Source organism: Mesoplodon mirus (assembly GCF_964341445.2).
Source record: "Mesoplodon mirus genome assembly, chromosome: 9".
In the NCBI taxonomy this organism is placed as follows: Eukaryota; Metazoa; Chordata; class Mammalia; order Artiodactyla; family Ziphiidae; genus Mesoplodon; species Mesoplodon mirus.
This window is the reverse complement of record NC_138985.1, coordinates 78,036,407-78,061,431: the sequence shown is the minus strand read 5'-3', so window position 1 is coordinate 78,061,431 and position 25,025 is coordinate 78,036,407. Positions and strand designations below refer to the sequence as shown.

The 25,025-nt window shown below is 38.9% G+C and overlaps 1 protein-coding gene across 2 annotated transcripts in view; it reads left to right on the top strand.

Moving 5' to 3' along the window:
* The window catches only part of DOCK4 (dedicator of cytokinesis 4), a 484,498-nt gene that overhangs the window by 444,656 nt on the left and 14,817 nt on the right, over positions 1–25,025 (top strand). For both annotated transcript variants that reach the window (XM_082631603.1, XM_082631602.1), the window contains exons 36-43: positions 755–903; positions 3,179–3,265; positions 5,073–5,177; positions 10,419–10,560; positions 11,921–12,087; positions 14,795–14,881; positions 22,979–23,155; positions 23,912–23,995. In XM_082631603.1, the coding sequence (XP_082487729.1) occupies positions 755–903; positions 3,179–3,265; positions 5,073–5,177; positions 10,419–10,560; positions 11,921–12,087; positions 14,795–14,881; positions 22,979–23,155; positions 23,912–23,995 (998 nt within the window). The remainder of the gene's footprint in view (positions 1–754; positions 904–3,178; positions 3,266–5,072; positions 5,178–10,418; positions 10,561–11,920; positions 12,088–14,794; positions 14,882–22,978; positions 23,156–23,911; positions 23,996–25,025) is intronic.

Sequence of the window (25,025 nt, the reverse complement as noted above, 5' to 3'; positions counted from 1 at the left end):
GACTAACCATGGGGGTCATAGCACACAGCCCCCGCGGTTTGTTCTCTCTCTCTCTCTCTCTCTCTCTCTCTCTCTCTCTCTCACACACACACACACACACACACACTGTTTATCCAATACTTTTACTCTTTCTTGTCCTTCCTCTGTTGCTAGATTTTAAATTTTTTTCTTCTCTGAACTCGGCTCCTCTCTAGCTTTGCCCCTCCTAAATTCTGCCTGTACCCTGACCCCCCCCAACACACACACACACACACACGCACCACTCTCAGATTTTTCAGCCTTTTATTATCCAGGAGAATTTAGCTATCATTTTGTGCTTCCTAAGCATGCCCTTTGGAAGATGCCCATAGTCCCACTCCAAGGGATTTACCCGTGAACTTTGTAGCAAACAAAGACATGTCTCCCCTACCTACATCTTTGAACCAGCTACAGAGATACCCTTAAACATTTTTATTTTTATTATCCTATGCTGGTAGCATATGAACGTTATGGCGGGGGGGGGGGGAAAGGAGGGAAGGAGAGAAAGACAGAGAGAATAAAGAGAACCAAAAGATCAAACACAAATCTCTGATAATTCCATCTCCCAGGGGAACTCATCATTCATTAACCTGTTGCATATATTCTGGACATTTTTTCTTTAGTATCATGACATTCAGAAAATAGTGTTTTCTCCAGTTTGTCCCAAACCAGCCCCGTTTGAAGGGAGGTTCTTTGGGGTCCTGTCTCGATCATCACCTTCCCACTTGAATTTCAGAGGCCGCGTATACTCTGCTGTTATATGATGAGCTGCTGGAATGGTCTGATCGGCCCCTCCGGGAGTTCCTGACCTACCCCATGCAGACAGAATGGCAGCGCAAGGAGCACCTGCACCTCGCCATCATCCAGAACTTTGACAGAGGCAAGGTAGGTGGCCCCGCCCACCCGTGGCATCTCCCAAGGTGATTGTCACATTTCCTTTAGTTCATTGATGGCCACCTCTTCAAGCAGGGGCCCTCGAATTTCAATGTGCGTTAAAGACTCCAAAGAGTTTATTGAAATTAAGATTCCCAGGCCCTACTCCTGGACATTCTGATTAAGTAAGTCTGGCTTGAGGCAAGGGATTCTGTAATTTTAACAAGGACTCCAGGAAATTCCAATGTGTATGAACATGGGACCCCACCTTGATTAACACTGATCTAGAGGTTTTGACACCCAGGCATTTTATTATCTGAAAAACCATTATCACACCTCACTCAGCTCCCCAAATTGGCATGTAGTAATCTGCCTCCTTCCACTTTTTTTTTAAGGTAAAATAAATGAAACTAAATCTGTTTACAGCATTTTATGGCACCCCGTCATATACTGAGAGTTGCCATGGGGTGTTGAAAACCTCCCTGAGCTAATAAGGCAATTCAGCACATCACCTCCCTGCCCCCTGCTCCCTCTTCAAGGGTTTGCAGTGCTCTTGAAGAAAAATAATTGTGAATCTGACCCCAGTTGATTTGAACACTTGGATGCTTTGGTGATATGTGTCTTAGATTTACATATATCTTCCAAGTGCCAAGGTTAAACAGGAAATTAAAATACAACCAGTGGCTCTCGTTCTCTTATAAGACATAATTGGGTACACCTAAAAATTTGATGAAAGGGAATTGCTTCTTTCCTATCCTCTTCTATTATTTATCAAACTACACTGACATATCGTTCGTTACGTTAATAGCAAAGAAATGCCTCTGTGCCCTCCTGCAGTAAAGTTTCCACCCTTAAGATAAGCTGTTACAAAACCTCTGGCTGCATCTCTTGGCCCATTCTCAGGAGCTTGTGCTGGATCAGGGCTTGGAGGCTATGGCCCATGGGTCAAATGGTTCACTGACTGTTTCTGTTCAGCCCACAATCTAAGAATCACTTTTACATTTTTAATTGGTTGAACAAAATCAAAAGAAGAATGATTTGACATGAGAAAATTACATGAAGTTCCCTTTTCATTGTCTATAAAGTTTTATTGGAACCCAGCCAAGCTCATGTGTGTCTATACAGATGTGTTTTCATGATTTAACAGCAGTTGAGTGGTTGTGACAATGGCTGTATGGTCCACAAAACCTAAAGTATTTACTGTCTGGTGAAGAAATTTGCTGATACCTAAGCTGGATCAAAGGATTTCTGCATTTCTCCTTAGAGTAACCAGCTGAGTTAAACCCTCACAACTTCCAAGTGAAATTGGGCCAAACAAGGAATCCACTGTGCCAGTTGTGGAAAATTGGGCCTTAGGGGTCGGTGGCAGTTCCCCCACCCCAGCACTGAGGGCCTGTTTATTCGTCTCCTTGACCATTGTGGAACAGCAGTTATTTCAAGATGATAATTTTGTTTCTTTGTTTTTTACCTATAAATTATTACTTTTTAAAAAAATTTTTATTGAAGTAGAGTTGATTTACAATGTTGTGTTAATTTCTTTGGTACAGCAAAGTGACTCAGTTGTACATATTTTTTTTTTCATATTCTTTTCCATTATGGTTTGTCACAGGCTATTGGATATAGTTCCCTGTGCTATGCAGTAGGACCTTGTTGTTTATCCATCCTATATATACTAGTTTGCATCTGCTAAACCCAAACTCCCATTCCATCCCTCTCCCACCCCCACACCCTTGGCAACCACGTCTGTTCTCTGTGTCTGTGAGTCTGTCTTTGTTTCGTAGATATGTTGATTTGTGTTGTATTTTAGATCCCACATACAAGTGATATCATATGGTATTTGTTTTTCTCTTTCTGACTTACTTTGCTTTAGTGATAATCCCTAGGTTCATCCGTGTTGCTACAAATGGCATTATTTCATTATTTTTGATGGCTGAGTAATATTCCATTGTGTGTATATATGTATCTATCTATCTATATATATCTCTATATATACATACCACATCTTCAACATGATAATTTTGAAATGATGCCAGGAAATGTTGTTTTTGTGCCATATGTTAATGATTTATGGTGGGTTTTCATTTCCCACTCTCTAAAGATTTTTAATAGTTAACATGTTAATTACATGCTGTTTTCATGCATAAAATTGCAGTGGTACCTTAAGGGTAGGTTATAAAGGTTAAGAAGTAAGGCTTGATCATCTGAAAGCAGTCACCTCCTGACCTCTGGGTGGAAGTTAGTAAATGTTGTGAGATCATGAACATTTATGTCATTCACTTGTCCACAGTGTTGGGAGAATGGCATCATCTTGTGCCGGAAGATTGCAGAGCAGTACGAAAGTTATTATGATTATAGAAACCTGAGCAAGATGAGGGTAAGGTACCTGGATGCATCCTAATTGGGTTACGGAATCCTTTTTTGCTTAGCTTTCCAATATGACGCTATGAAATTAGCTTTGTGATAGTCTTGATATGTCTTGCAGAAAGCTTTTTAAAGATGCCTTTCCTCTGAAGCATACTCCTCTATTTATACAGAGAAATAGCATGTTGATCTGTGTGATTTTTCTGATTAATATACAAAAAGGGAGCCCTTGATCTATTCTAAACACATCTGACATATGAAATATAAAATTTAACCCAAGATAAATACTTTCAGTTTGTTGAGGAAACTCTCCACACTATTAGAAGAGCTTGCCACTTGCAAACAAATCTCTGTAACAATGTACCATTCTTAGTCCCATAATCTGCACAGCAAAATAGTAAAAATGCCTAGCTGACACGTTTTTAAATATTTGGGGGTTAACTTCTATAGGTGTCAAATCTTTTTCACTTCAGAAATATGTTTTTATTTGCTAAACTGAAACCAAGGTCTTAGTACCCAAGAGCCCAAGGACTCTAATATTTTGTGCCCCTGAACAAATGTTTTATACCTTCTTTTATTTCAAATTCATGCAAGTCCCTCTGGTACTCCAAGTCCTATTCTTTAAAGTCATGAACATTTGGTGTCATCTTGTAACACTTAAGCTCTTCAGTGTTTCTAAAACAGGAGCCAGCTTTTATATATACATTTTTTAAAAAGATGATTATGTTTCCTTTTAATTCTGAGGTAGCAATTTAAGAGATGATCTCATAAACCTTTAACAGCTCAAAATCCCTTACACCACAAGTAACTTTTTCAGCTGGCAGGAGCTGGCCCTGTACTTTTGGCATAGTATTTCATGTCAGCAGTTCATCGATATTTCTCCTAACATCAAAACCAAGGAGGAAAAACCTTGTTTTAACTTCAGTCCATCATGCTGGCACTGGCAGGCACTGCAGTTTTATATAAAAATGTTGTTGTGCTTCTCTTGGCATCCTGTCCCTGGAACAGAATCGAGGTTACAGTGTTTACCCATTAGAGCCCTTGGGTGCCATAGTCACTAAGATTTTTATAAACCCAAGGCATTGCACTTCATGCCAACTGCTCTTTTGGGAGCTGTTACTGGGGGTGGGGGAAGGGGGAATGTTTTCAAGTGACATATTAGTCTTTCTGTGGAAACCCTGGGGATGATAATACCATGAATGGGAAACCATAAGCTTTATGTATTTCGTAGTTCCAACCTTGTCAAAGACACATTTAAGAGCTTTCAGCCCAGACAGCACTTTGCACTATGGACCCCCTTTGGTTTGGTTTATTGGTTTATCCCTGTCCAACCTGTACAAGGTTGCACCTTCCAAATGTCCCAAATTACCATGACCCAGGAAAACCAAATCCACAGGAGAGTACGAGAATTCTCCAGAATTTGCCTCTAACAGTTCATGTTAATTTTTATCTTATTGTGAAGAAAATATTTCCTCAATAGACCAGGTGCATAGAAATCATTCTCTCTGGTGAGAACATGTAATAATATACTCGATCCTTTAAAGCAGGGGTCAGGAAGCTGCAGCCTGTGTGCCTCGCAGAATTGAGTAGTTGTGACAGGGACCATGTGGCCTGCAAAGTCTAAAATATTTATTGCCTGGTCATTTATAGAGTAAGTTTGCTGATCCCTGCCTTAAAGCACAGAAAGGGAGTCAAACCTTCTTTTCTGCAAACTGAACTAAAATGATGTTCTCCTTTTATAGAAGAAATATCCTCTTCTATAAAGTGGTAGAGCTAAAAGGTGAGATAAAATGATTATAATTTCCCCTGTTCTTTGCTAGATGATGGAAGCCTCTTTGTATGACAAAATTATGGACCAGCAACGTCTTGAACCAGAGTTCTTCAGAGTTGGATTTTATGGGAAAAAATTTCCATTTTTCTTAAGAGTAAGTAATATACTATTTAATTTGCTTTTATACTTCCAATATAGATATCCCAATCAAGCAAACTAAGATCTGAATGACATTTTATCCTTTTAAGGCAGGGTAAAATAACGTCATGAGATTTTCTTTTAACTTTGTAGTTTGCAAACACACTCATCTAGGATGACTTGTTTTGAGTAATTTCCCAAGATTTCAAACAATCATTTGATTTTTCTTCTTAAGTTTCTAAGCTTACTATATCTTATGAGCACTCTCTGGCAATTACAGTTGCTTCCCCTGTGTGATAGAGAGTCTCTCTTCAGAATGCGGTTTCCGTAGAGTTAACATTCAAGAGAAATGGCTGGAGTTGCAGAAAACATAGCGGTTTCACATTATGTGCAAACTCTTCCTCCAGAATCACGTGAAGAGCATTGTTTGGCCTAGTCGATTCTGTGAAAAGCTAAGTGGCACCCAGCAAAGAGATGCAATTTATTGCTAGTAGAAACTATTTCTACAAAGGAAAATTTTCCAGACTCTCTAAGGTACCTACTGGATAGTAAAATACTTGATTCCATTCTCACCATTGTTCACACTGTACTGAGTAGTCTCTTATGTGCTTGAATACTTATATAACATTTCGATAAGTAACATCCCACTTACACTTGCTTACCTAAAAGTATTGGTTGGGAGAGGGAATTCACCTCCCCAAGCAACTAAGGAGAAGTATCTAGGATAATTTTGTAACACTGAGTGAATTCATTACAAGCTTTAAATCTCAATATACAAATATTTTGGTATTTGTGTTGCCCTAAATACCTTGCTTTAACTGTCAGTACCTATGGATAGGTACAGGATGGGGGTACTTGAAGGTGAACAGAGAGGAGAAAGATTTGACTTCATTGTTTCTTTAATAATCATTAACTTCCCTGCCTTTCAGAATAAAGGTTTTATATATATAAAACCTTTATTCATATATATATATATATATATATATATATAAAATACCCAAACACCATAGGCAGAGATTGATTTAGTATTACATAGAACAAATGCTCAAATAACAAATTAATCATCTTTAACTGATTGAAATGACCATGTATTTGGGTGCCACGCAGACATAAGTAAAATCTCTTTGTTGGATTAAAGAGGAGCCACATGACGTACCCGGTCACATTGTTGGCTCTGCAGATGGACCTGCCTGAAGACAAAGGAAAACTTGATTCCAAATAAAAAATAGTGGCAAACTCAGAACACATGCTGAATTTGAAAGACTACATCTTGAAAATGGACATGCTTTTCCTAGGCTGTCATCAGCCACCCCCCACAGAGTACACAGGGCCTGGGTCCAAGTTCTGAGGGGAAGGAAGGACGTTCTAGAGCTGTGAGCAGCACAAAGGGCCGAGACGCCACAGGAGGGTCCAGACATGGCTCTGCTGCTGCAGACCCCCTTCCTCTCTTGGCTCAAAATCATGCAAAGATGATGTTTTCTTATCGTACTCAGGGCTACCTGATCCATTATGCGCAGCAGATACAGTGTTTAGAGACCATGTTATTCATAGATGGCCCATAAAACTGTTTTAATTTCTTTTAAAAATCAGAAGAAAAAGTGAACTTTTTTTTGACTTTTTTTTGATGTGGACCATTTTTAAAGTCTTTATTGAATTTATTAAAATATTGCTTCTTTTTTTTTTTTTTTTAATGTTTTGGTTTTTTGGCCACGAGGCATGTGGGATCTCAGCTCCCCAACCAGGGATGGAGCCCACACCCCCTGCATTGGAAGGTGAAGTCCTAACCACTGGACTGCCAGGAAAGTCCCAGAAAAAAGTGAACTTTTAGGTTAAAGAAAATGTTATAGTATATATTATAATGTATATTATACATTAGATTATTATTCATGTATTTGTCTTTATACCAAATGAGTCATACAATATGATTTTTAATATTTTTTATAGAGAAAGCAGCCCACAAAATGGTTGTAGCCCTGATCAAATTCTGAATTCAGCTAGCAAGTGTATTATGAAGTATCCTAGATGTCTATCTAGTATGTGCAATTAGTGTTAATTAACAGTGTAAAGTTTTTAAAAATCAGAAGCAGTTTAGGAGCCATAATTTTAAAGGGAATTTAGCAAATTAGAGGACTGCATCGGCTAATAAAATGAATTTTGTTAAAAAGTCAATTGGAATAAATTGATCTCTATCACTGTTCTTTCGAAAACAGCTTTTCTAGAAATAAATGGCATTTCCTTCAAAATGAAAGAGAAGGGTCACCCTCTATTGGTTTCTAAAGAGCACTGTACCCTTTGGAATCATGAGGCTAGACCTTTTTTTAGTAAATCAGATTCTAGTCTGTTCTTTGATTTAAAAACAAACAAATATCAACATTAAAAATTTCCTTTCATTGTTTGATCAATTTCCAGAAAATGTTTAAAGCTCAAATAAATTAATATATTTATATGATTGTATGATCAAAGTAGGTTATTTTTACCCTCATGGAAAATGGGTTCTTTACTGACAATGTTTTATATGCATAGAATATGTTTGAATAATGATTTGTCTAAGGAGAATGACTGAGGTCAAGGTTGCGAAAAAGATTTACTTTTTATTGTATGCCCTGTGCTATTTGGGAATTCTTTATACCACAGGTATGTATTTCCTTTAAAAAAAAAAAACAACAAAGACGATTAAAAAAAAAGTAAGTATTAATAAATACGACCCAGCAATTCCACTCCTAGGTATATATAATCAAGAGAATTGAAAACATAGAGCCACACAAAGACATGTACACGAGTATTCATAGCAGCATTATTCATATTTGCCAAAACAAGGAAACTGTCCAAATGTCCATCCACTGATGAATGGATAAACAAAATATGGTACAGTTATACAATGGAATATTCAGCAATAAGAAAGGAATGGGGTAATGATATATGCTACAAAACGATTGAATCCTTGAGAATATTATAAGTGAAAGAAGCCAGTCACAAAAGGCCACATGTTATGTAATTCCATTTATATGAAATGTCCAGAATAGGCAAATCTATGGAAACAGAAAATAGATTAGTGGTTGCCAAGGACTGAGGGGAGGGGAACTAGGGAGCGACTGCTAATGGGCATGAGTTCCTTTTTGAGGTAATGAACATAATCTGGAATTAGATAGTGCTGACAGTTGCACAACTCTGTGAATGTACTAAAAGCAACCGAACTGCATACTTCAAAAGGGTGAATTTTATGGTATGTGAACCACATCTCAGTAAAGCTGTGGTTGAAAAAAAAAGCCTTGATGGAGGAAATGCTTAATTCCTCTTTATTTCTCAGAAACTCAAATATCAGACCCAAAATTTATGTTTATTCCAAAATGATTTCTTAATACCACTGAATGACTTTATACTTAGAGGAACTCCCCTGATTTTACAAACTGTTGTGATGTATAAGCATATTTTTAGAACTGTTTCAGTTTTTTGAGTATTCAGATATTTATTTGGGGACTTCTGTAAGATGCAGGAAGGTATGTATTGTCTTATTTTATCAAGCAAATTTATTATCTTTTTAAAAAAAGTTTATTTTATATTGGAGTATAGTCTATTTACAATGATGTATTAGTTTCAGGTGTACAGCAAAGTGATTCAGTTATACATATACATATATCTATTCTTTTTCAGATTCTTTTCCCATACAGGTTATTAAAGAGTATTGAGTAGAGTTCCCTGTGCTATACAGTAGGTCCTTGTTGATTATCTTTTGAGTAGAAAAAAAGCAAATAATACAGCATCAGAAGGTATGACTTCTATCAAGAAAGTTTTAAATATAGGATTGTTTGGGGGGGTCTTAATTTCTAGGGAGTCTGTCTTAGCTTGTGTTTTTCAAAGGATCGTGATTTAGCAAGAGGCTTGTGGGGAGTTGTGGCAGGTCCTCAGCACCCAGTCCTGCTGTTGTTTCCTCTGCGTGCCTGCAGCTGCTTTTTCTCAGCTGCAACCCCGAGCCCTCTGCCCACGGGTGGTTTTTAACTTCCTCACTTTGGCCCAGAGTTCTTCCTCGGGGCATTTGATGCAATCACAGAAACCTCACAGAGCTGAGAAACACTGAGACCCTTGGGCCTTAACTCCCCAGGCCACAAATCACTGTATTTCTTAAAGATCTGCAAGGCACATTATCCCACAATCTTTCTTGGTCTTAGTAGCTCCTAGGAGTTTTTCCTGGACGTACCAGGCCATGTTCAGAACAGAGGGAGCTCAGGCCTTGGACTCAGACCTGAGCTTAAATCTCATACAAAGTATGTAATGATCTTGATCCTCGGTTCTCAATTCTAAAATGGGGGGCGGAGGTAACAACCTCTCAAGTTTATTTGGGTTAAATAAGGTATGTGCAGAGAGCCTAGTCAGTGATTGTGCTCAACAATTTTAATTTCATTATATTAAACTGTCAGAAAGAGTTCCTCCTTATCGATAACTGAATCATAAAGGCACTTGTTAGAAACGTGCCCATCTTTCCAGCTCTGTGGCCTCCAACAAGGATGACCTTCACCATTCTTTCCTCAGTGAGAGAGAGTCCTAACCACAGAATATTTATACATATTGTAAGAACAAAACCAAAAACAGACAAAAATTTAGCAAGACGTTAAAAGTCCCAAATCTTAGCTTCAGCCAGTTAACAGAATCCCTGGCTACAGAAGGCTGAGCTGAGTTGGGGATGGCAGGGAAGCTTCCTGTGCCAGCCCTGTTGAGAACTGGAATGCAGACAGGCCTAGTCTTCCTTTATATGGAAGGATCTAGGAATGAACGGGTTAAGGGTGATCTCAGTGACCTTTATAGAAAGAATGCAGTAAAATGTATTTTTAGAGATTGCACTTACTTTGCTTTCTTCCAGATTGAGAATTTATCCACTTAACTTGATATCCAGTTTATGAAAATAATCTGTAACACATGTGTTCACTGACATTTGAAGGGAACAGGATTGCTTTGTTTTGTGCTTCAGGGCTCTGAGAACCAGACGCCCCTTTACACCTCATGCAGGTGAACCCAGAAGAGTGAGGCATGCTACTGGAACTTATTAAAAGCAATAGAGAGTTATGCTCATGACCTTTGCTCTGCATTTTAAATATTTGGGTAAATTCTTTAGGCTGTTCCAGTGTATTTTTTTGGTTATAGTCTACTGATGTTGGGCCTATGCTTAGTTACCGCCAGTGTCATTTATTTTGGCTTCTCTCTGTAATTAAAGCACCCAATTATATGGTCCTAATTTTTTTTTTTTTTCTGATTTCACCTCCAGAATAAAGAGTTTGTGTGTCGAGGACATGACTACGAAAGGCTGGAGGCCTTCCAGCAGAGAATGCTGAACGAATTCCCCCACGCCATCGCCATGCAGCATGCCAACCAGCCCGACGAGACCATCTTCCAGGCAGAAGCTCAGTGTATCCACACCTAGAAGGGCTGGATTCCAGTTAGATCGCACTGGCCTTTAGCTGCAGAGCATTTTCATGCAGGTGGTTCAACTACTGATCCCTTTTCAGTAGCTCTGTTCTTACTCTCCCTCTTTCTCATCGTCTTAATTTTAGGTTAGCTCCTTCCAGACAGAATTATGATAGTTATTCTCATGATTTAGTTGAAAAGAAATCCCTTAAGGATTCTGTTAAAGAATTTTCCTCCTTTTAGTTGCAACTTTTCTGTATCTCAGCCCTGCTTTTAAAGCTCCTTTTTAGGGATTTCCCTTAGAATAATTTTCCTCTGGCATCCCCTGTAGAAACTACTTGAATCCAGTTCAAGGAAATGATAGCACTATGTTTATTGGGACATATCATTACCCCCTTTTCCCTTGCTATTTTTATTCTGGATGGAAGGGGAGAGAGTTACCCCCCGTATCTTCCAGGGACTCTTAGCCATGGCATCCTGGACAGCACTTCATCATTTAATAATTGCTGTATAATTGACACTCCCATTGTCTAAACATGAACAACTCAACTGAAATTACACAGGCATTAGAGGCAAAGGGAATTCACCCCAACACTCTTTTCTGAATTCCTCTTTCTTTTTCTGAAACTGATGATCTTAAAGAAGACCAGAAACTCCCCCTGAAAATTACAGATGCCACTTCAAAGTAGAAACTTAAATGCACCAGAAGCAAGAAGTTATGTAAGGAAAAAATTTTGCTATCCTTCTTTGAATGAGAAGAGAAGAAGGTAAACATACAAGTAAATATGATAGCCTTTAAAGTAGTTTTTAAAAGTATCAACTACAACTAAACACTCTGCTTATCAGTACAAGATTTGAGAGTGGATACCACAAATGTGGGAAGGCTGGAGACAGGAGCATATAAGTTACTATCAGTACTGGTTACTATCTTTGGTTGCATGGGTATTTGTACATTGTTTTACAAACAAACAAATTTTAAAAAGACCATACATGCACTAAAGATCAGAGTGTCTCATGACCAAGGATTAAAATTAAAACAATCCTGAGTATGTGAGATCCAAGCCATTCCCACCCACCCCCAACCAAAACGAAAAAAAATAATGATAAATAAATTCACAGGACATAGAAATTTCAAACTGATACTTTGTCAGAATCACCTAGGTAAAACTACTTTAAGGCTTGTAGTTTGAGAGGTGATTTGCTATGAACCAAGTTCTTGGTACCTTCTTGGCAGTTTTGACTTGGCTCCAAATGGAAACACCAGATTGTTCCCCATCCTCTTCCCTCTGCCACAGCTCAGCTCAAGCCAGACTTCCACGGAGTTTGCCAAGTCAGGTTCCCTCCTTGACTCTTGAATCCTAGATTTGCAGATATATGCTGTGACTCCCATCCCGGACAGCCAGGAGGTCCTGCAGAGAGAGGGTGTCCCGGACAACATCAAAAGTTTCTATAAAGTGAATCACATCTGGAAATTCCGCTACGACAGACCATTTCACAAAGGCACTAAAGATAAAGAGAATGAATTCAAGGTACTAGGCCGTTCTTATGACACGCGGTTTCCTCAGACAGACTGTGAACTCCTAGGGGGCAAAATGCTTGATAAATATTTACTCAGAATAGAGTCAAGTGATAAAGCTAGAGGGGACCAGAAATCATGTGGTCTAGTTGTTCTCAAACTCTACCATGTATCAGGGTGACATGGGGTGCTTTCTCATCAAGCAGATTTCTTAGCCCAGGAATTCTGACTCATTGGGTCATAGAGGAAGCCCTGAAGTTTATGACGATTCTAATGGCAGTGGTCCTCGGTCCAGTTTTTGAGCTCTCATGGTTCATCTCAGTCCTCTCATTCATTCATGTTTAACCAACTGTGGGAACCTCAGGATATTTATTCTCAGTTACATGAGACTGCCGTGAGTAAAGGATACTGAAGGAACAGGGGATTCTGAGACAGAACCACTGGGGAGCCTGCTGGTGCAGTGGGAGAGTTCTGTGCTATCTTTTGCTGCATTTTCTTATTAGAATGGTGTGTAACTAGGACCTCTGAGAGGACCCAGAATAAAAACAAACCATAGACTGTTTGCATGGGTTCAGTTCTCCATCCTCAGTAGTTCCGATACGCCTTGCTAATTCTCTCTCAGCCAGAAAGGGCAAGGTTTCTCACAGCCACCCTGGGGGAAAGGGGCAAGATTGTGCCACCGATAAATTATAATCTGCTCTTTCCTTGTTAACAGTGACAAAGCGAGACCACACAGATCCCCACTTAGTCAGTATTTCCCCCTAAACAGAGAATGTAAAAAGAATGTAGGATTGTGGGCGACTTGGCTTAGCTTCTTTCATCACAGCGTCTCTACTTAAGCTGGGAGATGTTCTCCTATCAGCTACGATTGTCTGATGTGAACTTGCCTTGTCACCCCTGCCTAAGTGTCAGTCCCCAGTGCTCCCAGCCGTAACTTCAGGAGTTACTCACAGCCAAGTGATCAGAGGGAAAGCTGGATAGTTTTGCAGTGTTATGATGGGACTGAGCAAAGCATAGTCCTTTGGGCAAGGAGGTTGATGGGTTAAATATCAAGGCCGGGAAACCACTGGAAAATAGCACTAGGATGTTATTGAAAAGATCCATGACCATTTTCTAGTCCTTTTGGATACCTTAACTTTTCTTTTGGCCTTCCAAAACCAATTAAAGATCATTAATGTATCATATAGTTTTCATTGCAAGTTTCCAGTAGGTAAAAAGTCCAAGATCCACCAGAGTTGGACAGATGACTTGCTCAGAGTGGCGTTCTAATTACCCCAGACCCTGCACTAGAACCCACACCTTCTGATGCCGTCTCCATTGCTTTTTCCGCTGCACCACATTTCCTTCTGGCCATCACGTTAAATATTTATCAGTGTTGGAGCAACCCTCCTAAAATAAATAAATAAATCTGGCTCCTTACTCCTGTGCTCATAGCCCTCAGCATCTGGCTCCAAACTGCCCTTGCACTCACCCACCCTCCCCGTCAGCTCCTGCAGCACCGAGCTTCTCCCCCCATCTCCTGCCATGCCCTTTCACAAGCCGCTCGCGTCTCCGCGCCTGCTGCTTCCTGCTGCCTGCACCATCTCCCCCGCTCTCTGCCTGGCAAACTCCTACTCACTTCAAAATTCCGCTCACGTGTCACCTCCTCTGAGAAGCGCTGTCCTCCTCCCACAGAACGCTGGGCACGCCTGCTTTCTCCTCTGTTTTCTCCCAGCACCTGGAGCCTTCCCTTCTCTTCTCCCTGAACCCTTCTTGATCTGCTTACCCCCCTGTCACCAGCACAGCACACAGGGCCCCTGTCACCAGGCCTCTGCCCTATTCATTGCAGTAGGTCTTGGCTGGCACAAAGAAATCCTCCTATTTGTTTTTGTTGTTGAATAAATGGCACTATTTCGGGAATTTTGTCAAGTTTATTATCCACGCAGGAATACGATTTGTTTAAGTAAGAAACATGAGGCAGAGATGTAGAAGCCTGGTTGACAAAAGAGAAAGTCGTCATCCACAGCAGCTCTTACCAAAGGCAGCCATGGTTTCACGTGTCACGGGGGTGCTCATCCTGGCCAGGGGAGCCCTGGCTCTTAAATACAGATCCTCCTGGATCACAGCAGTGAATATCGGCACAAGAAAACGTGGCACAGTGCCGGAGAAGTTGGAAGTTCTAGTGCAGGTGTCCTAGGGGCAGCTCTACAGGTGATGGGAATGTAGCTTTGAGCAGGTCACATGCCTCTTGGAGACTTAGTGTTGTCATCTTTAAAACAGAAAGATCAGGCTATGTGATTCGTAAAGCCCTTTCCTCCTTGAGGATTCTGTTATTCTAATCCCGTGTCGAATAGCTGATACTACTACTTACCTCTTCCAAATAAAAATGGCTAGACCCCTTGCAGAGTGGAGAGAGTTTAAATTAGAATCTTAGAGGAAATAGTAAAGAAAATAATGTGATGACCTGTTTTTATATTTTTAAGCATGCTATCTGGAGTAGGTGATTTATTCTACACAGAAAAAAGTTTCAGATGTTATACAATGAAATTTACATAAGCTTCAGTGTGTCTTACTGTGATAGCTTCCTGAGTGCAAAGGGGTTGCTGAAGTGCTGGAATGAATACTAAAGAAAAGCTGACAAAAACCGAAAACTTGATAAAACTGAACGGCAAACATTAGTCATAGCTCAGTAACTAGAAAGAAAGGTAACTTGGGGACTTAATTTGTTTTGTATTTCGTAGAGTCTCTGGGTGGAGAGAACATCATTATACTTGGTGCAAAGTTTACCCGGAATTTCCCGCTGGTTTGAAGTGGAGAAGCGTGAAGTGGTAAGGATCAGAGCTTATTCTCAAGAACTTTCTCATCACAGTTGCTCACCTGGTGTCAGTCTGTATATTTATTGCTTCTGCTTTGGACTCAAAGTCCCTGGAAACACTCATAGTAGGTTAGTGAATGTTTGTGATATTTATTGACCGCTATGACCAAAGCTGGAAGGGGAACATTACCATTGACCTAGCCCAGCCAGCCAGAGGGATTCCTCAAAAATAGCTATGACTGCAGCATGTCAACACCTCGGGCTCTCGAGTTAGAAGAACTGGAATTCCAGCTCTCCTAACTACTATAGCTATGTGACCTTCACTGCTTACCTTCAGTGCCAGGCCACTGGAAGAAAGTTATCTACATTAACTTATTTAATCACCATACCAAAGCTACAAGGTATGTATTCTTTTTTTTGTTTGTTTTGTTATACACATTTATTTTACTTTCAGATTCCACATATAAGTGGTAACAGAGTATTTGTCTTTCTCTGTCTGACTTATTTCACTAAGTATAATACCCTCTAGGTCCATCCACATTGTTGCAAGTGGCAGAATTTCATTCTTTTCTATGGCTCAGTAATATTCCATTTGTGTGTGTGTGTGTGTGTGTGTGTGTGTGTATAGATATATATATGTCTCAAATCTTCTCTATCCATTCATCTGTGGCTGGACACTCAGATTGCTTATGTATCTTGGCTATTGTACACAATGCTGCTATGAACATTGAGGTGCATGTATCTTTTTGAATTAGTATTTTCATTTTCTTTGGCTATGTAGCTAGGAGTGGCATTGCTGGATCATATGGTGGTTCTGCTTTTAGTTTTTTGAAGAACCTCCATACTATTTTCCAAGGTGATTGAACCAATTTACATTCCCACCAGCAGTGGACTAGGGTTCTCATTTCTCCATATCTGGGGTATTCTTATCCCCATTTTCACAAGTTTTGACAAGAGGTTAAAAGCCTTTGCCAGAGGTTCCATAGCAAGATATTGAAAAAAGATAAACTCGAACCCAGATTTTTCTGACTCCAAAGCCAGTTATGTTTATCACTTCTAGCCTTATAAGGCAACATGAAGCCAGTGTCAAGCCCCAGCACAGTATCTGACACACAGTAAGTCCATGCTGTCACAGTTTACAGTAGAAGGGATGCTGCTGTGTTAGTCTCCCTGGGCACCAGTGGAGAAATCAGCGGGTGTCATTATAGACCCTGGAAACCACAGCACCCAAGAAGCCTTTGGGTTGTAAAGCACGCCTCCCGGCTCCAGTCCCCAGTTGTGGAAACAGAGACAGCAGTTGCCGAAGGCAGCCACATGTGGAGTGAGACCCCGCCCTGTGCCTGGGCTGCTCTTCAAGCTGCCAGCACCTTGCTGTCAGCCACAGCCCTGCAATCTCAAGCATCCCTTCTCCCACCCTTGGTATATCCATTATGTCTGGGGCCAGCCACTGTCCTCTGGCTGATAGAAAATGTGCCAATTGTGAAAATATCATTTAACCCCTTCCTTTTTTGAAGTAACAAGCCCACTCTGTCAATGAATAAGAAAGAGCAGTTCTTGCCCAAATTGTCTTCCAAGGATGGCTTATCCTACCTGAAATCTCTCTAAGCACTGAAACCACCCTCAGCTCATCCTATTCAATCACCCTAAGAATTTAATGGCATTTTCATTTTGCTGAGCGGAAAAATTCATACAGTTCCCTTAACAAATAGAACTCAATCCAGCAGATTACATCAGTGTGGTTGTGTTCTTGTCAGGTCTGAGTCAAGGGTCCACAAAGCTGCTTACTTACATGGTGCACCCTGCAGCCTTCGTGGAAGAGGAGAGGCTGCTGACTTCAGTGCTCAGAAAGTCTTATTGTTATGCTTCCTGCTGAATGGCATGGGCCCAACCCACAGAAATGTTCTTAGTCATCCATACTGCATTAATGATTCAGAGAGCTTTGTCAGCTACTTACTACCCAGAGCATTAAATTTTCTGACACTCACCAATGTTCCTAACCTTGGAACTATTATATACACACACACACATACACCCAGCTAATAAAAAGCAGCATGCTGATAATGATTAAAGGAGCATTACTAAACACAACCTTTCAAACATCAGCTGCCTACTTTATTAGAATATGCAATCGTATATTCTGTCAAACAGAACAAACCCAACTGGGCTATTTTGTTCCCTGAACACAGCCCACTTCTGACAACCTCATGTCTTTCGCTTATTCCCACTGCCTGGCATGTCCCCACCTTCTATTAAAGCTGGTTTACTGCTTTAATTCCTAGTGTGGAAGGTCCTGAAGATCTGGGCACAGAGTAGGTACTCAATACATATATGCCATACTGAATTGAAATTCCTTATGTGCCATGCCAGAATCTAAAAGATTCTGAATACCAAAAGATGTTTTCACATCTTGAGGATTACATAATATACTATATGCACCCTATGTTACCTTTCTAAAATCAGAAATATTCTGAGTTCTGAAAACATGTAGCAGCAAAGATTTCAGATGAGACTGTGGGCCTTTATTCTCTAAATCGTAACCCCAGAACATGTTATTGAACATATTCTCCCATTCTTTCAAAGATGATAATGCCTTTGAACAATTGTTTCCTCAGTAATTGTTTTTATTGTTTTCAAAACAAACAGGATCTTTATTTTTTTTATTAAAAAGTAAACTTATTTAAAAATTTTTAAACAAGATGAAAAAGCTGTAAAATAGAATGTACAAATAATGATTTTTTAAACTCTAAAGATAATGACAATATCATCACACTTCACATCATATCCATCAGAAAATCGTGTGGCTCTAAGATACTTTCAAAATTACCCAGAATACCTCACCTCCCTGCTGATAGTGCCATCTAGTGCCTGATTTCTGCAGTAGTATAAGAGGTCACCTTGTGCCCTTGTGCCCTCCCCCTGCTGCAATCACTTCTGTACACAGCCCCAGTGTCCTTTTTAAACTAAAGTTGTATCAAATAAAAATAGAGAAAATATATAATGAACCTGGTTTACCCATCATTTTATTCCACCAGCTATCAAACAGGCCAATTTTGTTTCATCTACACCTCCTGCCATTCCCTTTCACACTGGATTATTTTGAAGTAAATCTCAGACATCATTTCAGCTATGTAAGAATATTTCAGTCTGTATATTAACCAAAAACAAAACCATAATACCATTATTCCATCTAAAAATTTTAACAATAATTCCTTGATCATAAAATATCCAGTTTATTCACAGTTCTCCAAGTCTTTATTTTATAGGTTTTTGTTTGTTTTTGTCATCTGTTGTTTGAATCTGGACCCAAATAAGGGCCACACATTGAAATTGGTTGAAATACCTCCTAGATCCCATTTGATCTGTAGGTTCCCCCAAATTAATTTGTTTTCCTTTAAGTTTTTTTGTTGAAGAATCCAAGTTGTTTATCCTGAAGTGTTTCCTTAAGTATGGATTTTGCAGACTGTGAATCAGTGGGATCGTTTAACATGTTTCTTTGTTCCTATTTTTTTTTTTTTTTTGTAAATTAGCAGTTAGATCTAGAAGCTTGATAAGATGTTATTTTGTTTTTATTTTTTTCATTTTTTGCAAGACTACTTCATGGGTTGTGTTATATGCTCTGGTTGGCAGCCAGTGATGCTCGTTGCCCCCATCCAGTCATCTCTTAAGGGTTACAAATGGTGATATTTTATCGTTCTTTCTTTGTTTGTTGATTGGAATACTTCTGTAAAGAGAAACATGCCCTCATCACCGATTTGATTACCCTAAGGTATAGGAAAGGAAGGATAATGCTCTATTCTTTCCTTTTATTTACCAGTTTTCATGGTTTCTTTTTTTTTTCCCACACCACACAGCTTGTGGGATCTTAGTTCCCTGACCAGGGATTGAACCCTGGTTCCTCATACAGAGGGCACCCTCAGTAGTGAAAGTGTGGAATCCTAACCACTGGACCACCATGGAATTCCCCTACCAGTTTTCAAAATAATAATTTGGTTCCCTAACACCCTATAAAAGTGTCCAAAGAGGGTTTTGTTTGGTTAGTTTGGGTTTTAGTATCAGTAGTAACTCATGGATTTAAACGTGTTTGTTTTGTTTCGATCCATTGCAATTATGACTCTTACTATTTTTCAAATTGTTCCATTTTGCCCATTGGGAGCCTCTTCAAATTGGTTCCTCAGTCTTTTTGACAGTATCCAAGTTGTCTTTGTTACTGAGCTAACACACAGGACCGGTTTGTCAAATCAAGCATAGGAATCAGCATCAAGCTTTACTAATAACTTTTAGGCAATCAGGAGGCTCAGATGAAGCAGAGAGACATCTGAGACCTCAAGTCTTGTCCTCCTTCTTCTCCACATCAGTAATAATCCTGATTAACAGAGTGTCTAAGTGAAGTTCACAGAGTGCCTCATACAAAGGGCACATTTCAATTATGAAATTTAAATTGTGAAATATTCCATTTTATACTCCAGAGAGTAGTCAGACTTCTCTGGGACATTCTCTAGGGACATGTGCCTTATGGACTCTGGGTTTATTTACTGTAAGCAATCCTTCAGCTGGGGACTTCCTGCTAAGGGCATTCCATAGATACCATCTCTTCCTCCTAGCAGTTAGTCTTTTTATTTGAAGGTTCAATTGACAAGGAGATAAGACCAGGTCACCTGCTTTCTTTTCTGTTCCCCAAGGACATACCTAGTAAAGAGAGTGAATGGACCACAGGCCAGCTGCTCTAATGCCTTCCTCCAGCTGCCTTCCTTGCTTACTGGTATGGCTGGGTATTCCAGGCTCACTTGTACAATCCTGCCCCAGACCCAAAAGCAACCATTTCTCTAATGACTCCTGATTCTTTTTAGTGGTAAATGGGAATTAAGTATCACAAACTGGGAATAAAGGAAAATAATTCCTTGATGAACATTTTTACACATTATTCTTTGCACACTTTAATCATCTCCTTAGAATAATTTCCCTAGAAGTGAATTGAGCTATCAAAGGGTCCACAGTATAACCTTTGACTCATTGATCAGCAATGGCATGTATCAATTTATGCCCTGTCTGGAGTATATAGCTGTTCTTGGGAATAACCATTTTCCCAGCATTCTCTTCAGCACTCGCTGTTGAATATTATTTTAAAAGTTCCAAATAGTAGATCAAAAATGATCACAGTAGGGTTGATTTTTTTTGGCATTTGTTGAGTGCTAGTGGAGATGATATGTTTTCATATATTTATTGACTCTTTTTTTGCAAATGCACTGATTATATTCTATGTGTAGTTTTCTTTGGTATTTGAGATATATTAATAATTCAGCTGAAGTATATGTTGGAAATATTTTCCCAAGTTATTATTTGTCTTTTGTCTGTGTTTATTGTATTTTGTTTATTTTTAAAATTTCTTTGTATTAATAGCATTTGAATCTATAATGTTGAGCATGAATTTTTTTAGTTATGGTCAAAAATACATAAAAGTCACCATCATAACCATTTTTAAATGTATAGTACAGTGGTATTAACTATAGCACGTTGTTGTGCACCATCCATTGAGCAACAATTTCCCTTTCCCCCTTCCCCCAGCACCTGGCAACCACTGTTCCACTTTCTGTTTCTAAGATATTTTGTTCACTTTTTAACTTTCAGTTCATCAGAGCTCTCAGACTTCTTCTTTATGATTTAGCTTTTGTGATCATAAAACAAAAGTTTAATGTCCTAAATAATTGGAAAATAAAATCCTGTTTACCACCACTCAGGTAAAGAAACAGAACATTGCCAGTAGCACTCTATAGGCCTCCAGTGTATCCTTTCCCAATTACTACTCCCTCCCTTATCGTAACTTTTATGGTATCCATTCCCTTGCTTCATTTACTACCTATATATGCCTCTTTAAACAAGTCAGTTTAGTTTTGCCTGGTTTTGAACAGGCATACCTTGGAGATGGTGCGGGTTCAGTTCTGGACCACCACAATAAAGCAAGTCACACAGATTTGTTGGTGTCCCAGTGCATATAAAAGTGATGTTTATACTATACTGCAGTGTATTGTGTGTAATAACATTATGTCTAAGAAAAAATGTACATACCTTAATTTAAAAATACTTTATTGCTAAAAAAATGCCAAAGCAATTACAATAGCAACATCAAAGACCACTGATCATAGATCACCATAACAAATATAATAATGAAAAAGTTTGAAGTATTGTGAGAATTATCAAAATGTGACACAGAGACATGAAGTGAGCAAATGCTGTTGAAAAAAACAAGGCCAGTAGCCTTATTCAACAGAGGGTTCCGTGAACCCTCAATTTGTAAAAAAAAACACAGCATCTGTGAAGCACAATAAAGCAAAGTACAATAAAATGAGGTATGCCTGTATAACAGTGTCATACTGTATATATTCTATTGTAACTTGCATCTGTCACTCAGTATGATTTGTAACATTAGTCCATGTTATTATATGTGACTTGTTTGTTTTCATTGCTGTAAAGTATTCCATTGTATCCTACAATATGCTTATGCATTCTATTCTTGATAGACATACAGATTTTGGAGATGGTTATGAACATTTTTGTACATGTTTCCTGGTACACATGTACACAGATACTTTTCCTCAGATATATGCCTAGGAGTAGAATTGCTGGATCATAAAATATAATATATAGATATCTTCATCTTTAATACATAATCCCAAACTGTTTTCCAAAGTGATTGAACCAATTTAAACTTCCAACAGCAGAAACTGAGAGATTCAGTTGCTCACATTCTCACTCTCATTTGCTAGTGTCATATTTATTTTTGCCATACTGGTGAGTGCTTAATAGTATGTCGTTGTGGTATTATTTTTCACTTCTTTGATCACAGATGAGGTTCAGCACTTTTCGTATGTTTACTGGTCATTTGGGTTTCTTCCTTTGTAAAGTGGCTACTTCTTTGCCCATTTTTAATTTAGCTGTTTGCCTTTCTCTTAATGGTTTATAAGGGTTCTTTATATATTCCGGACATAGGCTCTTTGATGGTTTTATATATTACAAATGTCTTCTACTTTCTGGTTTATCTTTCCTTCTCCTTTATTGTGTCTTTTGATGAATGTATATTCTTCATTTTGACATAGTCAAATTATTCTAGTACTTTTCATTGTTGGTTTAAGATGATCTAAGTGACCTTTAAAAACTCTATTTCCTTAACTGAAAGAACGAGTGTTGAAATGTGCTTACAGTAAGCTTGAATTATTATACAGCTGAGAGCTTAGCAGACCTTCTCTTCAAAGAGAACGTCAGTGACAATAACAGTCACAATGCTATACATTTGAAGAGCACTTTCATCATTTCCACAATTAGGCCTCCCATAACTGAGAATTGTTAAGTCATTATGATTCTATTTGGCTCTCCTTCAACAAATAGATCCTGCGGCATATATGAGTATCTTATTTTCTATAACTCCCAACTGTGTGGCATCCTGTGCCGCCTTATGGTGCTGTTATATATGCATATGGGGTTCACATGGGCATATGTTCCATCTTCCCAACTAGGCTGAAATCTCCTTGACACCAGAGGATCTGTAAATGCATCTTTGTATCTCCTGTGGTACTTTGCATTAGTATCTAGAAAGGCGTTAATAATATGCAGGACCCTTGAACACTTAGCCTTCAAAAGAAAAGGAAAACAAGTTTTAAAAGACATGCTTGAATTTTCTTTTAAGGTTTAAATTGATTGTTGCAGTGCTAATATGTAATTGATTAGTGCTAATTATCCAAACCACATTTCAACCAATGAATATAATCACCTTCTCTTCCCAGACCTTACAAACAGCTAATTTGTCTTCCGCATCCTTGTCTATTCTACTATGGCCCCTGGTAGAGATATTGACGGGAGCCAAGGGGGAGCACAGATAATTCAGAACATGGATAATCTACTTTGTCTTTCTTTTTTTTTTCTTTTCTTTCTTTTTTTTTTTTTGGCCATACTTCACGGCATGCAGGATGCAGGATCTTAGTTCCCTGACCAGGGATCGAACCTGTGCCCCCTGCACTGGAAGCGTGAAGTCTTAACCACTGGACCTCCAGGGAAGTCCCTTGTCTTTCTTCCTGAATGTCACAAAATCCAACATATATTTATGCTCATTTGTTCTCAGGTAGAAATGAGTCCTCTTGAAAATGCAACTGAAGTATTGGAAAATAAGAATCAGCAGCTGAAGACTCTGATTAGTCAGTGTCAGACAAGACAGATGCAGAATATTAATCCCCTGACCATGTGCCTGAATGGAGTTATAGACGCTGCGGTTAATGGTGGAGTTTCCAGGTATCAAGAGGTGAGGATTAGGTATTGTCATTTGAAAGTTTTCATATGTGATTTCTTAAGGTTTCAGAAATCTTTTTTCAAAATATGCACCCATCATATCAGCCTGCTATCATAGGGCTACAATTAACACAACCAGATTTCTTTGTTAGATAGAGCAAACATACAGTCATTTGTGATGCACACTTACTCTGTTTCCCAAAATGTGATATTTTGAGGATAAAAGTGTGTGTGTGTGTGTGTGTGTTTGTGTGTGTGTGTGTGTGTGTGTTTTCTTGGATGAATAAAAGAAGTGAGGGTATCGGGATTGTTTAGTGAATGTCTACCTAAACCCATTTCCCTGAGCAAAGAGTGGTTCTTGGACATAAAAAAATTTGATCTTGTTTAGAAGATATTTTAAGTGGATTTTTCATCTAGTTTTCATTTAGTTTTAAACAGAAAGGTACAGTAGCTTAGAAGGTGAGGCCACCATCTTGATCATTCTGGGTCTTAAGGCAATTTATTTTAGGATGTGATATCATAAAGCTTGATTTGGATTTGCTATTTGTTTTACCAAAGGTACAAAGTTTATACAATCTCTGATCTGTTAACAATCATTTCCTTATATTACCATCAGATCAGCTGACTGTACTCAGAATCATTGTCTGCCCCCCAAAAGTGGTGTATAATGGTATCATTTCTTTAAAGATGGCTTTAAAAAAAAACAATGGTGTCTTTCACTTCCTTTGTAACTCTCCTGAAGTAAACTGACTATCCCTTCTCTTACTAGGCATTCTTTGTCAAAGAATATATCTTAAGTCACCCTGAAGATGGAGAGAAAATTGCACGGTTAAGAGAGCTGATGCTTGAGCAGGTAAGGGGAGCAGAAGCCCATCACCTTCCCCCTCTTCTGCACAGATACATACTTGCTTAACTGGAGACCCATCTACATGGTTTTCTACATCAGTGATCTAACTGAAGCTAGCAGTCAGGGGTTACAGATTCACTTGTAATATATCCCAACTTGCTAATTTCTACGTTTTCTTCCCACTTTAATGCAAAACAAAAACAAAAACCAATGAGCAGACTATGGCAGCCCCTTACAACAAACAACCTCATGTAATCTCTTGGAACGTTCTTTGAATGCTGTCTCTCCAAAGACTTGATGCCAACTTTTCACTCAAGATTTTGGGATCCAATAAGTTCAGGCTAACTCAAAATGAATAAATCAGTAAATGAATGAATGAGATTCTTACTTAAATGTTAGAATAAAGAAGTGGGCAGTCAATACCCTTTGCTTTAGAAGTATCCTGTTGTGCAGACTAAGCCTATAGATTATATGATATGGACAAAACTAGATACAACCTCATCATTTTCAACGTTACAGAAGTATAGTTGGTTTTTATTTCTTTGGTTCCATCAAGTACAAAGAACCAGAGTGAAAAATCTGTTGCCTGCTGTGCCCCTTTTGATAACTCTTGGCCTGAAAATGGTTTGAAAACCTCTGAGGTGGGAGACATTATGGTTGGGAGGCTGGGTTCAATAGGAAATTTTATACCCATGAAAAATGGAATATGTACGATAAAATGTGACAAAAGCATTTCTTTCCACTTGATAATACCAAATTAAAAAACAAATAAAACATGCTGTTTTGGATTAGGAAATGATGAGGTTGTATCTGGTTTTAGTCCATATTTTATGCTCTGAAGGCTTAGTCCACAAAACTTAATACTGAAGGGAGAGAAGTGGCCATGGACAAGGGCCATGGCTGGAAGAGGGTCAGTTGTATAGATTCTGAAAAAGAGAGAGGAATTACTTAAAGTTGACCTGCAAGGAAATATAGAATAAGTTAAATTCTCAGTGTGGCCCTGGGGGTGATATAGATTCTCGAAATGAAATGAGCA